This window comes from Mobula birostris, chromosome 9, assembly GCF_030028105.1.
Source record: "Mobula birostris isolate sMobBir1 chromosome 9, sMobBir1.hap1, whole genome shotgun sequence".
Lineage (NCBI taxonomy): Eukaryota > Metazoa > Chordata > Chondrichthyes > Myliobatiformes > Myliobatidae > Mobula > Mobula birostris.
This window is the reverse complement of record NC_092378.1, coordinates 105077874-105092583: the sequence shown is the minus strand read 5'-3', so window position 1 is coordinate 105092583 and position 14710 is coordinate 105077874. Positions and strand designations below refer to the sequence as shown.

The following is a 14710-nucleotide window of genomic DNA, read 5'->3' as shown; positions in this document are numbered from 1 at the left end:
GAGCTTCCTCAAAGACTATTGACTGGTGTCAGTCACATCTACTATAATGAAGTGCTTTGAGAGATTGGTTATGACTAGAATTAGTTTCTCTCTTAGCAAGAAGGACTTAGACCCCCGGCAATTCACCTACCACTACAACAGTTTTGCAGAAAATGCAGTCTCACTGGCTCTCCACTCTGCTTTGGAGCACCTGGACAACAGCAAAACATATGTCAGGCTGCTGTTGATCAATTACACTCAGCATTCAGTGCTATCATCCTCTCAGTATTAATCACCAAACTTCAAATCCTGGGCCTCTGTACCTCCCTCTGCAAATGGATCCACAACTGCCTCATTGTGATACCAGTATGGATTAGAGGTAACACCTCCTCCTCACTCACAATCACAATCCTCAAGGATGCGAGCTTAGCCCACTGCTCTACTCTTTCTATACTCATAACTGTGGGCTAGGCACATCTCAAACACCATCTATAGGTTCACTGATGACACCATTGTTTCCAACAGAATCTCAGATGGTGATGAGGAGTGAGGTAGATCGGCTGGATGAAGTAGTATCACTACAACAACCTTGCACTCAAAGTCAGCTAGATCAAGAGATGGATTGTGGACTTCGGGAAAGGGAAGTTGAGAGAGTACACAAAAGTCAGTGGTGGAAAGGTTGAGCAGCTTTAGATTCTGGATGTCAACTTTGCCAAAGATCTGTTCTGGGCCAAACACAATGATGCAATCACAAAGAAGGAACACTGGCAGCTCTACTTCATTTTGTATTTGATGTGATTGGTATGTTATCAAAAAGAATGCAGATTTCTAAAGATGTGCAGTGGAGAGCATTCTGACTGGCTGCGTCACAGGCTGATATGGAGCCTCCAGTGCACAGGTCCACAAGAGGCTGCAGAAGGCTGTAAGCTCAATCAGCTCCTGCACGGGCACAACACTCCCCTCTATTGACGACATCTTCACGAGGCTGTGCATCAAGAAGGCAGCATCCATCATCTAAGATCCTCGCCATCCAGAACATGCCCTCTTTTCATTGTTACCATCAAGAAGGAGACACAGGAGCCTGAAGACACATACTCAGTGATTCAAGAACAGTTTCTTACCTTCCATCATCAATTTCTGAACTGCCTATGAACACTATCTCATTATTCCTTTTTTTCCGCTATTTATTCACTTTGGTCATTTTATGTTTTTATTCTGCTGCTGCAAAACAACAAATGATATGTCACAATAAACCTGACTGTGACTCTAAGTTCCTAAGACCATGTCCTAGGCCAGGCTGTCTTCAGTTGCTCTGTTCCTTCCACTGAGAAGTCAGAAGTGGGGATGTTCACTGACATGTGCACAATGCTCAGTTCCATCTGCAACTCCTCCACAAGTGAAGCAAGTCCCTGTTTGTACACAGCCACAGTAAGACAATATTAAGGCATAAATTTTGTGGCTAGAAGAACAAGTCAAGAGCTGTATATCCTGCAAGAGTGACTTACCTCAAGATATCCTAAAATCTGTACATGATGCTCATCGGAAGTGTGATGGAATACTATCAACTTGCCTAGATGAGTGAAAGTCCAACAACACGCGAGCATCTCTGTACAATCAGGGACAAAACCGCTTGCTTTATTAGAATATCATTCACCACTCTAAACATTCATTCCCACCACTAGGATGTACAGTGTACCATCTACAAAATACATTTCAATCACTTGCCTGGAATCTTACCTCCAAAACTGTAACTTCTACTATTGTCACCAAATAGCTGATCTCTGAAAACTTGCAGTCAATCCTCACTCACACTTTAGGTGAGAGATGATGAGGCTCGGGTTCTTTGAGGCTTGGGTATGGACTCCGAGCCAGAGATTGGGCAAGGACCCAGAACCTGGGACTTGACTCAGGCTCAGACTCCAGAACTAGGCGAGGTCAAGACGTGGCTCCAGGATGAGGAGTGGCAACAGGACTGGACGTGAGACTCCTGGACAAGACAAGGGAACCCCAGCACAGGACGAGGGAACCCCAACATCAGGCTGGGCAAGGTACTCCTGGGCTGGGCAAGACACATGGACAAGACGAGAACACAAAGCCGTGGCGTGGACAGGACAAGGTTCTTGGACATGGCTAGGACTGGACGAGACCCCGAAACCTTGACTTGGTCAAGGGAGAGCTAGGAACATGGAACACAGAGCCGGGACCCCTCCTTGGATAGACAGTTCCTTATCTTGCTGCAGCAATAGAACTTGTCAGTGGTGAGGGGAAGTGGAAGGGGAAGTGACCCCTGACACATCTCTGTCCTAAAGTTTGAACAAAGACATATCTCTTTTATACAGAAATTGACTGAGGTGGTTACAGAGATTGACCAATTGATAACCTTGTGCATGTTCAAATTCCTTATTTGTATAATCAATCACCAATCTCGCCACAATAATACAAGTGTTAACAGCCAATAGAATCTATGCATTGAAGGTCAATAATACTTCAGAATTAGTAAAATAACTGAGCAATAGCAAATGTCATCCTAAAGTCCTTTGCTTGCATCCTTATCTTTTCGGTATGCCAAGTAGCCGCAATGACGATCAACCAGTAGCACTTTCATCCACCGTGATGAGGTGCTTTGAGAGGTCAGTCATGAGGCACATCATCTCCTGCCTGAGGAGCGACTTGGATCCGCCCCAGTTTGCTCCATCACAACAGATGCTATTTCATTGGCTCATCACTCAGCTCTGGAACATCTGGACAATGGTGATACATACATCATGATGCTCTTCATTGACTACTGCTCAGCATTTAACACAATCATCCCTCAAAGCTAATCCACAAGCTCTAAGAACTAGGCCGCGATACCTCCTTGTGTAACTGGGTCCTCAATTTCCTGACTTGCAGTCCCCAGACTGTATGAATTGGCAAAAACAGTTCCTCCACAATCACCATCAGCACAGAGCTGTGTGTTTAGCCCCCTGCTCTACTCGCTTTATACCCATGACTGTGAGGCTAAGTACAACTCCAAAGCCATATTTCAGTTTGCTGACAGCACGACTGCTGTCGGCCAAATCCAAGGTGGCGGTGAATTGGCATATAGGAGGGAGATCGAAAATCTGGCTGAAGGGTGCTACGACAACCTCAACCTCTCACTCAAAGTCATCAGCACCAAAGAGCTAATTAGTGACTACAGGAAGAAGAAACCAGAGGTCCATGAGTCAGTCCTCATTAGGGGAGAGGGTCAGTAACTTTAAATTCCTTGGTTTTATTATATCAGAGAACCTGTCCTGAGACTGGCACAAAGTGCTATCACAAAGAAGGTACAGCAGTGCCTCTACTTTCACAGAGGTTTGCACACATTCGGCATGTCATCCAAAACATTGAGAAACTTCTACAGATGCACATTGGAGAGTATCCTGACTGGCTGTATCACTGCCTGGTATCGAAATACCAATGTCCAAGAATGGAAAAAACTGCAGCCTAGTCCATCAAAGACAAAGATCTCCCTACAAATGAGCACATCTCCAGTGAGCACTGCAACAAGAGAGCAGCACCCATCAACAAAGACCCCACCATCCAGGCCATGCTCTCTTCTCACTGCTGCCATCAGGAAGGAGGTACAGGAAGTCTTACGTTCCATATCACCTGGTTCTGGAACAGGTATTACTCTTCAACCAATAGGCTCCTGAAACAGCATGGATAACTTCACTCACCTTGACATTGAACAGAATCCACAACCTATGGACTCACTTTCAAGGACTCGACAAATTATGTTCTCAGTGCCATTTATTTACTTTTTTTCTGTATTTGCAGATTATCATCTTTTGCACATTGGGTGTTTGTCAGTCTTTGTGTGTACAGTTTCATTGATTCCATTGTGTTTCTTTGTTCTATTCTGAATGCCCACAAGAAAAATGAATCTCAGGGTTGTATATTGTGACAAATATATACTTTGATAATAAATTTGCTTTGAACTTTGAAAAGGCTCTGGTCCCACAGTGTACAAAGGGGAGCTCTACTTGTCAAAGATCTTTCTTGCCTAGGTTGACTGTACACTATCTGTGAGCTATGCTTGCCTCGTCACCGATATCCACACTACCACAAAGAATAATAAGGATAGGAGATGCATGGAACACCATCGTCCGTAGTCATAGATCAACATGACTGGGAAGAGTATCACTTGTTTCAAGAATCACCCCTTGCATTAATGATCAGTGAGGCACACGCTACTAGAATCCCTCACCCTCCATGAACAGTCAACGAAGAGAAAAGGTATTAACCGGGAAAGGAGTCTACGCTGGCCAGGCATTTCTCGTGGTCCCGATCTCCACATGTCTGTGGGGTCCTCCTTATCCACAATGGTTGGTCTCTGGCTGCTGGAGAGTTATTCCCTCTGCGTATTTGGATCTTATACTGAGTCTTACACTGTTCCTCATCAGCTGAACTGGTGGATCTCCATCCCACTGGCTCAAGGTCACCTGACCTACCTGGGTCACCTTCTTACTGATCAACAGGGCTATGACCAACATTGTTTCATGGTTCTTCCCACCCCAGCCTTGTATATTTGTGTTTTTACACTCCGACTGGTCCAAACCAGTTAAATGAGGCAATCCAGATAGAGTCTAACAAGATTACAGATTGCTTCATTGGTATGTCCGGTAGTTTACATAATAAGTAGCTACTCCTCTGAGGATGGTCTCAGATTTAGCAGGTCATTACCTGAAGTTTCTTGTGTCCACATTCAATTGCTCTGATTAGATTGTCCCAGATCAAGAACCAGTTCAGAGTCCACGCCCTTTACATAACAAGTAGCTACTTGTCTGAGAATGGTCTCAGATTTACAGGCCATTACCTGAACCTTCTTGAGTTCACATTCAGTTGCTCTGATTAGATTGTCCCAGAGCAAGAACCAGTTCAGAGTCCACAGAATGGGGGGAAACAAAGACAATTGGTTTGTCTGCTTCCCCTGTCCTTGATTCATCAAATCCACTACTTTCTTCTGGCCAACATGATCCATCATGGCTGCTGAATCTAAATCCTGGAACCTCCGACCCAACAGCATAGTGGAAGATGTCTTCACCATCCTACAGTGAAAGAAGAAGACGAATCACAATACCTTCTGAGGGACGATTAGGAAGTGTCAATAAATCCTGGCCTTGCCCCAGATCCAAAAATAATATCAATCAAAAAGAATCCAGTGCAATCTAAAGTTGCACTACTATAGCCTGCCAAAGCTATTTTGTCGGCACAACAGAAGGCTTGTGAAGGTAGAGGGTAAAATGAATGCAACAAAATATAGGGAAATCCTGGAGGAAAACCTGATGCAGTCTGCAAGAGAACAGCGATTTGGGGTAAGATTTGTTTTCCACCAAGGCAATGACCCCAAGCATAAAGCCAAAGCTACACAGAAATGGCTTAAAAGCAACAAAGTTAATGTCCTGGAGTGGCCAAATCAGAGTCCAGACCTCAATCCAATTGAGAATTTGTGGCTGGACTTGAAAAGGGCTGTTCACTCACAATCCCCATGCAATCTGACAGAGTGTGGACAGTTTTGTATAAGAGAATGGGGAAAAATTGCAGTGTCCAGATGTGCAAAGCTGATAGAGACCTATCCATTTTATTTGTTTTATTCTATATTATGTATTGCATTGAACTGCTGCTGCTAAGTTAACAAATTTCACGACACATGCCGGTGATAATAAACCTGATTCTGAAACCAGACTTGCTAATTGCAGACAATTCCTTGGGAGGGCTATTGATTTGCATTGAACATAGATGTAGTTTGAAGAGTCAAGAAATGAGCCCCATACACTCACAGATTAGAGCAAATGAAATCTGCTCATTTCCTAGTCTGAATCCTCCTGAGCTAGTGAAATTATATATCAGAGGTTACATCTACCAGAGGATAAATGGGAAAATCAGAGTCTTGGGTGACCATAATGGGACTTTACTAAAGGTCCAGATTGTGTGATCTACAGATCTCCTAGTAGCTTAATTTGGTGTTGACGATAATCCACTTTTTTTAATAAATTCTTATTTTGTTTGTTTCTTTCTTTCCAAGTCGTGAGGTGCAGGATTATATCCCTACCCAAATTTACCAACATCAGCGTCCACAATCCTGGCTGAGTATGGTAACTCAGGATGCCCAACATGTTCAAGCCCTCAGCCCACACCAAGCCAGATCGCAGTTCCTTGGTAAGTGTCCAGTTTCACACAGAGGGTCATGATTTACTGTTGGCTTATGATAAGGAGTTTCGACCAAGACTGACCTTGGTGTAGCTGTATGATTCTCCACTGATTACAATGTGGACACTAAGTGGAAAATGTGGAATAGAGGAATTCATGGAACAATACTAACTCAATTGATTTCAAGATCCCATGCCATTGTCAAGGGTTAGAGGACTGAAATTGCTCAGTAAGAAGGATGGGAGAAACATCCATAAACTCAGTTCTGCATTTGGATGTCAATTCCGCATTTGGATGTCAATTCCGCATTTGGATGTCATTTTATGAAGGAGGGGGAGGGAATGTTGACTCAGATCATGAAAGGCCTGCATCGGGCATTTTCATACCTTACAAGGTGTAGATTGGAAGTCTGTGTGGGGCGCCACTCCTCGCACAGACTAGAGCAATGTGTGGTTAAGTGCCTTGCTCAAGGACACAAACACGCTGTAACAGCTAAGGTTCGAACTAGCGACCTTCAGATCACTAGACGAACGCCTTAACCACTTGGCCACGTGCCCAACATTTTATGTTATTAAATTCCATGATGTGGTCTGTAGACTTCCATAGATATGACAACATGGACAAGGTATTGGAGAATTCCTATAGCCATTGGAACTATAAGATGGAAGAAGAGCATTGCCTTCCTTGCTGTTCGTACTCCCATCTCATTAAACTGCTTCTGTCTCCACCTAAGACTAGACTGTGACTGACTTTCTTGAGAATGATTTTCTTCTACCCAATATTGTCCTGATCAACTCCCACAAAATGTACAAAACTTAGGTAGAAGAAAATCATTCTCAATTCCCAGTGATTGGCTGGGACAGAAAGGTTTTGTTGGCTTTAGCAGTGGGAGGAAAGTGAAAACAATCGTCTTCAGTCCGGATCAGATTCTTTCATGCAGTGATCACCAATCCCATCCATTGAATCTCTGATCTGTCCGATCTGTTCAAGTGACTGCTTTCTCTGTATTCCCACAGGACTTGTGAGTGCATTTCCTATGTTTGGTTCCTCGTTCTTCTACATTCAGAGCAGCAGCAACAGTGCAATAGTTGCTCCCTGTATTCTAGCTGTCAATCAAAATGGACTCAATTTCTTGGACGAGGAGACTCATGTGAGTAGTTAAAGATAATTTCAGTCGGTTAGAAACAACGGAGACAAAGGACATCACCACACTCAGCTTGTTTATCCCTCATTCACTCCCCCATTCACATACTCATCCAATGAATCAACCATGCAGGTAATATATACAAAGATCACATTACAAAACTAGGAAAATGTTTGCAAAAATATTTGTTTTGTCAATGTTTATTTCTTTATTACTCATTATGGGATGTTGATGTTTCTGGCAAAACCAGCACTGCTTGCTCATCCCCAGTCACTCTTGAAAATAATGAAGGCATATTCACAATGATATTGGATGCAGGGTTCAAATATTTATCCTTCAGTGACAGAACTAAGACTTGATAATATGGTACATGCAAGTGTTGGCATGCATTTGTCGCCCTTGTGTTTCTTGGTGGCATGGGATGTTGACTTGGGAGGTGCAGTCAAAGAAGCCTTAGTGAATTTCTATAATACATTGAAACATGCTAAAGCAATGTTGTTTTGCAAGTGGACGGAGTTAAGTGGAGGATGCCAATGAAGCAGTTTGCTTCGACCTGGATGGTGTGTACTACAGCATGGCTGAACCTGCATTCATCCAGACTATCAGAGAGCACTCTCCATCATACTCGTGACGTGCCTTGTAGATAGCGGAGAGATCTTGAGAGCTAGACAGTGAGTCACTCGCCACACAATACCACTCTCTCAGCTGCGCCACACAATACCAGTCTTTCAGCGGCTGAATGCAAACAGCCATTAACTGCAAATACCCTTTGCTCACACAGTTAGTGGTTTCCCAAGCAGAGGCTAAAAGAGCATCTAGAGTACCCATATATCCCTTATCACCAGCTCTTCGACCAAAAAAGCACAGCAGCCTATTTTATCATGTGCCTTAGTACCCTGAGACCTCACCCCTAATAATCCACTCCAACATCTTCCCAACCACTGACTTCAGACTAACTGGCCTATAGTTTCATTTTTTCTACCTCTCTCCCTTCTTGAAGAGTGGAGTGACATTTGCAATTTTCCAATCTTCCAGAACCATTTCAGGATCAAGTGATTCTTGTAAGATTAATACTAATGCCTCCAACAATCTCTTCAGCCACCTTTTTCAGAACTCTAAGGTGTAGACCGTCTGGTCCAGTTGACTTATCTACCTTCAGTCCTTTCGGTTTCCTAAGAACCTTCTCTCTAGTAATGGTAACTTCATGCACTTCATGCCCCTGACACCTGGAACTTTCACCATATTGTTAGTGTCTCCCACAGTGAAAACTGATGCAAAATACTCGTTCAGTTCATCTGCTATTTCATTGTCCCCATTACTACCTCTCCAGTATCTTTTTCCAACGGTCCAATATCCATTCTCACCTCTGTTTTACACTTTATGTATCTAAAGAAACTTTTGGTATCCTCTTTAATATTATTGGCTAGCTTACTTCCATATTCCATCTTTACCTTCTTAATGACGTTTTAGTTGCCTTTTATTGGTTTTTAAAAGCTTCCCAATCCGCTAATTTCCCACTAATTTTTGCTCTATCATATGCCCTCTCTTTAGATTTTGTGTTGGTTTTGACTTCTCTTGTTAGACACAATTGTGTCATGTTTCTCTCTTCTTCCTCTTTGAGCTGTGTATATCTTGTGCCTTCCAAATAGCTTCCAAAAATTCCAGCCATTGCTGTCCACCATCATCCCTGCCAGTGTTCTTTTCCAAACTATTCTAGCCAACTTCTCTCTCATGCCTCTGTAATTACCTTTACTGCACTCTAATACTGATACATCTGACTTTAGCTTCTCCTTCTCAAATTTCAGGGTGAATTTGATCATATTATGATCTACTTTCCCCTAAGGGTTCTTCTACCTTAAACTCTCTGATATATTCCAGTTCATTGCACAACACCCAATCCAGAATAGCTGTTCCCCTAGTGGGCTCAGCCATGAGCTGCTCTAAAAAGCCATCTCGTAGGCACTCCAGAAATTCACCCTCTTGTTATCCAGCACCAACCTGATTTTCCCAATCTACCTGCATATTAAAGACACCATGACTATTGCAACATTGCCCTTTTGGCATGCATTTTCTGCCTCCTATTGTAGTTTGTAGGCCATATCCTTACTACTGTTTGGGGGTCTGTATTTAACTTGCATCAGTGTCTGTTTACCCTTGAAGTTCGTTAGTTCTATCCACAATAACTTAACACCTTCCAATGCTATGTCAACTCTTTCCAAAGACTTGATTTCATTTTTTACCAACTGAGTAACTTTACCTCCTTTGCCTATCCTTTCGACACAATGTGTATCCTTGGACATTAAGCCCCCAGCTATAATATTGTTTCAGCCATGATTCAGAGTTGCCTCCAACGTCACACCTGCCAATCTGCAACTGTGCTGCAAGTTGTCCTCCAGACACCTTATTCCGTATTCTACGCGCATTCAGATACGCCTTCAGTGAGGATCCTCAATGATGGATGCTGCCTTCTTGAGGGACAAATCTTTGAAGATGCCCTTACTGGTGGGGGGGGGGGGGGGGGGCAAGCGTCAATGATGGATCTGACTACAACCTTCTGCAGCCTGTTTCAATCATGTGCCTAGGAGCCTTCATACCAGTCAGAATGCTCTCCACAGTACACCTGCAGAAACATACCAAAACTCTTCAAACTCCTAATGAAGTATAGCCACTGCCGTACCTTCTTCGTGATTGCATCAATATGTTGGGCCCAGGATAGATCCTCTGAGTTGACGTCCAGGAACTTGAACCTGCTCACCTTTTTCCACTGCAGGCTCCATGTTCCATGTTCCTCTGACTTCCCCTTCCGGAAATACACAATCAATTCCTTGGTCTTACTGACGCTGAGTGTAAGGTTGTTGTTGCAGCACCACTCAGACAGCTCATCTGTCTCACTCCTGTACGCCTCCTCATCACCATCCGAGATTCTGCCAACAACAGTTGCGTCATCGGTGAATTTATAGATGATATTTGAGCTGTGCCTAGCCACACAGTTATCAGTGAGGAGAGAGTAGAGCAGTGGGCTAAGCACACAGCCTTGAAGTGTGTCTGTGATGGTTGTCAGTGAGGAGATGTTATTTCTGATCCGCACTGAATGAAATCAACATGCTAGTGAATCTTTTGCATGTCTTCCTTAGAAGAACAAAACGACTTTACACTTTGGTCATGGGTGGCCTCAGCAAATCTGATATTACTTACAGCATTTTGTATTTATAAAGTTTATACCAGGAATTCTCGGCAGATCAAGCATTTGTAAATGAAATGAAATGAAGAGTAAATAAGGTGATAATGAGACAAAAAGCAAGAAGTCAGACTAAAAGAAGTGTAAATAGAGAAGCAACACACACAAGATGCTGGAGGAACTCAGCAGGTCAGGCAGCATCTATGGAAATAACTAAACAGACGACGTTTTGGGCCAAGACCTTTCTTCTGGGGTCTTGTTTGGATTCTCAGCATCTGCAGATTTTCTCATGCTTCTAACATTTCAGAAGGATGACTTTTTTTAAAATCAAAACTGGGATAAAATGGAGACTACGAAGTTTTAAGAAACAAAGAATGTGGGGGGAGGGGAGTAGAATACAAAGGGGAAGATGTTTGATAGGTGGAAAGTAGTCAGAGAGCAAGAGGAATAATAACACAAGAGTAAATGAAGTGATAACTGGGCAAAAAGCAAGAAGTCAGACTGGAAGAAGTGTAAATGGAGAAGGCAGGAATAAGCAAAGCAATGTTGGAAAGCTGAAATTGAAATGTTGAAAATATAGGTTGTCTGGAAGTGTTGAACCTGACTTGGAATGTTGAAGGTTAAATAGGCTGATCAGAAAAGAAAACTGCTTTCTCTTGAACTCTTTGGAAAGGACAGAGAGTTCATTTCAGAGTGGGGAAAGACAATTTAAGTGAGGGGGAACTGCTTATATGGGGTTCAATTTATGAACTGAATGGATTCATTCCATAAGGTGATCATCTTATTTGTCTTTGGCCCACCCATTGTAGAGGAGATCACATTAAGAGCATACACGCTGTTCTGAACTGTGATAAGTAAATCAACTGTTTCATATGGGAAATACATTTGGATTCATAAACAATGTGAAACAAGAGATGAAATAGCAGAAGTGACAGTTGTTGGTGGTGATTGAGGAATAAACTGGAGAGGAATGATCCCCCTGGAACTCCTGGGGCTGGTGGAAGGGGAGGGAAAGAGAAGATAGATCTTGCAATGCTGCTGTTCTCAGGAAGGGAGGGAAAGGGATGAGGACAAGGCCCAGAAAATGCAAAAGGGATTATGCAAACTCAAATCTCTAACTACTTGCTGTATTGCATGTTTATTTTCTGTTAAATTTCTGTCATAGCAAAGATGTCATTCGCTGCTATCCTCTGAGCATTGCAAAGTAACATTTCTCCTCAATGTCCCAATCCACCCTTCGCCCATCATCAACACCCCTTCTCACGCAGCTGTAGAAAATGCATCCGCTGTCCATCTCCCCACATCCCACATCCACTGACCCCCGTCTACCTTGCTGTTCCGATAATTTCAATGTAAGCTGCAGAAGCAACATTCAAACTTTCAATCAGGTATATTTCAACCTCACTGACTCTATGATAAGTTTAAGACTTTTAGACAATGGGCCTGCCTCTCCATTTTCACTTCCTGTGGGCCATCTCGTTTTGCATATCACCCCTGTTGTCATTTACTGTCTCCTATCTTCTCCACCATCACTTTGTGACCTTTTATTCTTCTCACCCTTACTTTTTTGTTACCATCTTAAAACTTTGATCCCTTCATACTTCAGCTCTGAATAGAGATGTTTGACCTGAAATGTTATATCTGTTTCTCTCTTCAAAAGTATCATTTGACCTACTGAGTATTTCCAGGATTGTTTGTTGATAATTGTTAATTCTAATTTAAAAAGGACATTAGGTCTCTCTGAATATCGGTCTTCCCCAGGTTCTGGCAGGGTTCTGTTCCCATGAAGTGGGAAAGAGAGAAAACAAGAGTAAACCTCCAATAGTCGTCAGACCCATTATTCAGAAACCTCTGTGGATTGGCAACTAACTCACCTGGGCACCATTCCCACAGTGGATCAGCAAATTTGCAGGTGACACCAAGATTGGGAGTGTGGTGGGCGGCCAGGGAGATCATCAAACCTTGGAATGGGATCTGCACCAGCTGGACAAGTGGCAGGTGGCATTTAAGGCAGCCAAGTGTGAGGTGCTGCACTTTGGGAGGACCATCCAGGGTAGGTCTGACACAGTAGGGCACTGAGGAGTGCGGTAGAACAGAGGGATCTGGGAATACAGATCCATAATTCATTGAAAGTGGTGTCACAGGTAGATAGGGCCATAACGAAAGCCTTTAGCATATTGGCCTTCATAAATCAATGTACTGGGTACAGGAATTGGGATGTTATGTTGAAATTGTATAAGACATTCATGAGGACTAATCTGGAGTATTATGTGCAGTCACCTATCTACCAGAAAGATGTAAATTAGATTGAAAGAGTACCGAGAAAACTTACAAGGACGTTATGGGTCTGGAGGATCTGAGTTATCAGGAAAGGTTGAACAGATTAGGACTTTGTTCCCTAGAACGTGGAAGATTGAGAGGAGATTTGTTTGAGGTACAAAAAATTATGAAGGATATTGATAAGGTATATGCAAGCAGGCTTTTTCCACTGAGGTTGGGTGAGACAAGATCTAGAGGTCATAGGTTAAGGTGAAAGGTAAAATGTTTAAGGGGAACATGAGGGGTAACATTTTCACTCAGAGGATGGTGGGAGTGTGGAACGAGCTGCCAGCACAAGTGGTGGATGCGGGGTCGATTTCAACTTTTACGAGAAATTTAGATAAGTACATGGACGGGAGGTGTAAGAGCCATGTACCTATTTTCCGTCTGTAAGAGCCATGTACCTATTTTCTGTTTGTATTGTATTTTGTGGTGTGTTTATTTTGGAAAACTGTCACATGGGTTGGGGCTTAGCAGAAGCAGATGAGTATAGTTAAGTATTCACGCTTGTTAGTTTAGTTTAGTCTAGTTGAGAAGGGGGTAAGCCACGGGATGATTTTTTTTGTTGAATACTAATTTAGTTTGACCGCTTAGTTACGCTATTTGCGATGTTATTGAAACTCTAACTAGATCATTATTAGACCACTTAGATATGGATAGAACACTAATTCTGATGTTGTAGTTAGAAGGCTTATTTACGCTGATTTGAACGCTAAGATCACTATATCACTAATTTAGTTTCATTAGTTTTTTTTAATTTTCACAAAATCATTCATCTTTGCTGGTTTTGTAATAAATGAAAGTACCTTTCTCGACTTTGGAACTTCATTATTTGGAAGCTCGTCATACAGTGTCAATCTCCTGACTTAGTCTCCCAATGGTTTTGATTTTTAAAGTAACCTCTATATCTTGTCAATAAAAAAAAGTTACACCAAACCAGCACCAGTCTACGGCTAAGGATGGCCTCAGACCCACTGGCCAAATTGGAATCTCCACGTAGAAACATAGAAAATAGGTGCAGGAGTAGGCTATTCAGCCCTTCCAGCCTGCACCACCATTCAGTATGATCATGGCTGATCATCCAACTCAGAACCCTGTACCTGCCTTCTCCCCATACCCCCTGATCCCTTTAGCCACAAGGGGCATATCTAACTCCCTCTTAACTATAGCCAATGAACTGGCCTCAGCTGTTTCCTGTGGCAGAGGATTCCACAGATTCACCACTCTCTGTGTGAAGAAGTTTTTCCTCATCTCAGTTCCAAAAGGCTTCCCCTTTATCCTTAAACTGTGACCCCTCGTTCTGGACTTCCCCAACATTGGGAACAATCTTCCTGCTTCTATCCTGTCCAATCCCTTTAGAATTTTATACGTTTCAATAAGATCCCCCCTCAATCTTCTAAATTCCAGTGAATATAAGCCTAGTCGATCCAGTCTTTCATCATATGAAAGTCCTGCCATCCCAGGAATCAATCTGGTGAACCTTCTTTGTACTCCCTCTATGGCAAGAATGTCTTTCCTCAGATTAGGGGACCAAAACTGCACACAGTACTCCAGGTGTGGTCTCACCAAGGCCTTGTACAACTGCAGTAGTACCTCCCTGCTCCTGTACTCGAATCCTCTTGCTATGAATGCCAACATACCATTCGCCTTTTTCACCGCCTGCTGTAACTGCATGCCCACTTTCAATGACTGGTGTATAATGACACCCAGATCTGGTTACACCTCCCCTTTTCCTAATCGGCCACCATTCAGAGAATAATCTGTTTTCCTATTTTTGCCACCAAGGTGGATAACCTCACATTTACCCACATTAAATTGCATCTGCCATGAATTTGCCCACTCACCTAACCTATCCAAGTCACCCTGCATCCTCTTAGCATCCTCCTCACAGCTAACACTGCCGCCCAGCTTCGTGT

The 14710-nt window shown here is 42.9% G+C and overlaps 1 protein-coding gene across 1 annotated transcript in view; it reads left to right on the top strand.

The window, feature by feature from the left end:
- The window catches only part of myo15aa (myosin XVAa), a 183966-nt gene that overhangs the window by 152211 nt on the left and 17045 nt on the right, over nt 1-14710 (top strand). Inside the window, exons 59-60 of the mRNA XM_072267294.1 lie at nt 6029-6162; nt 7170-7303. Coding sequence (XP_072123395.1) covers nt 6029-6162; nt 7170-7303 — 268 coding nt within the window. The remainder of the gene's footprint in view (nt 1-6028; nt 6163-7169; nt 7304-14710) is intronic.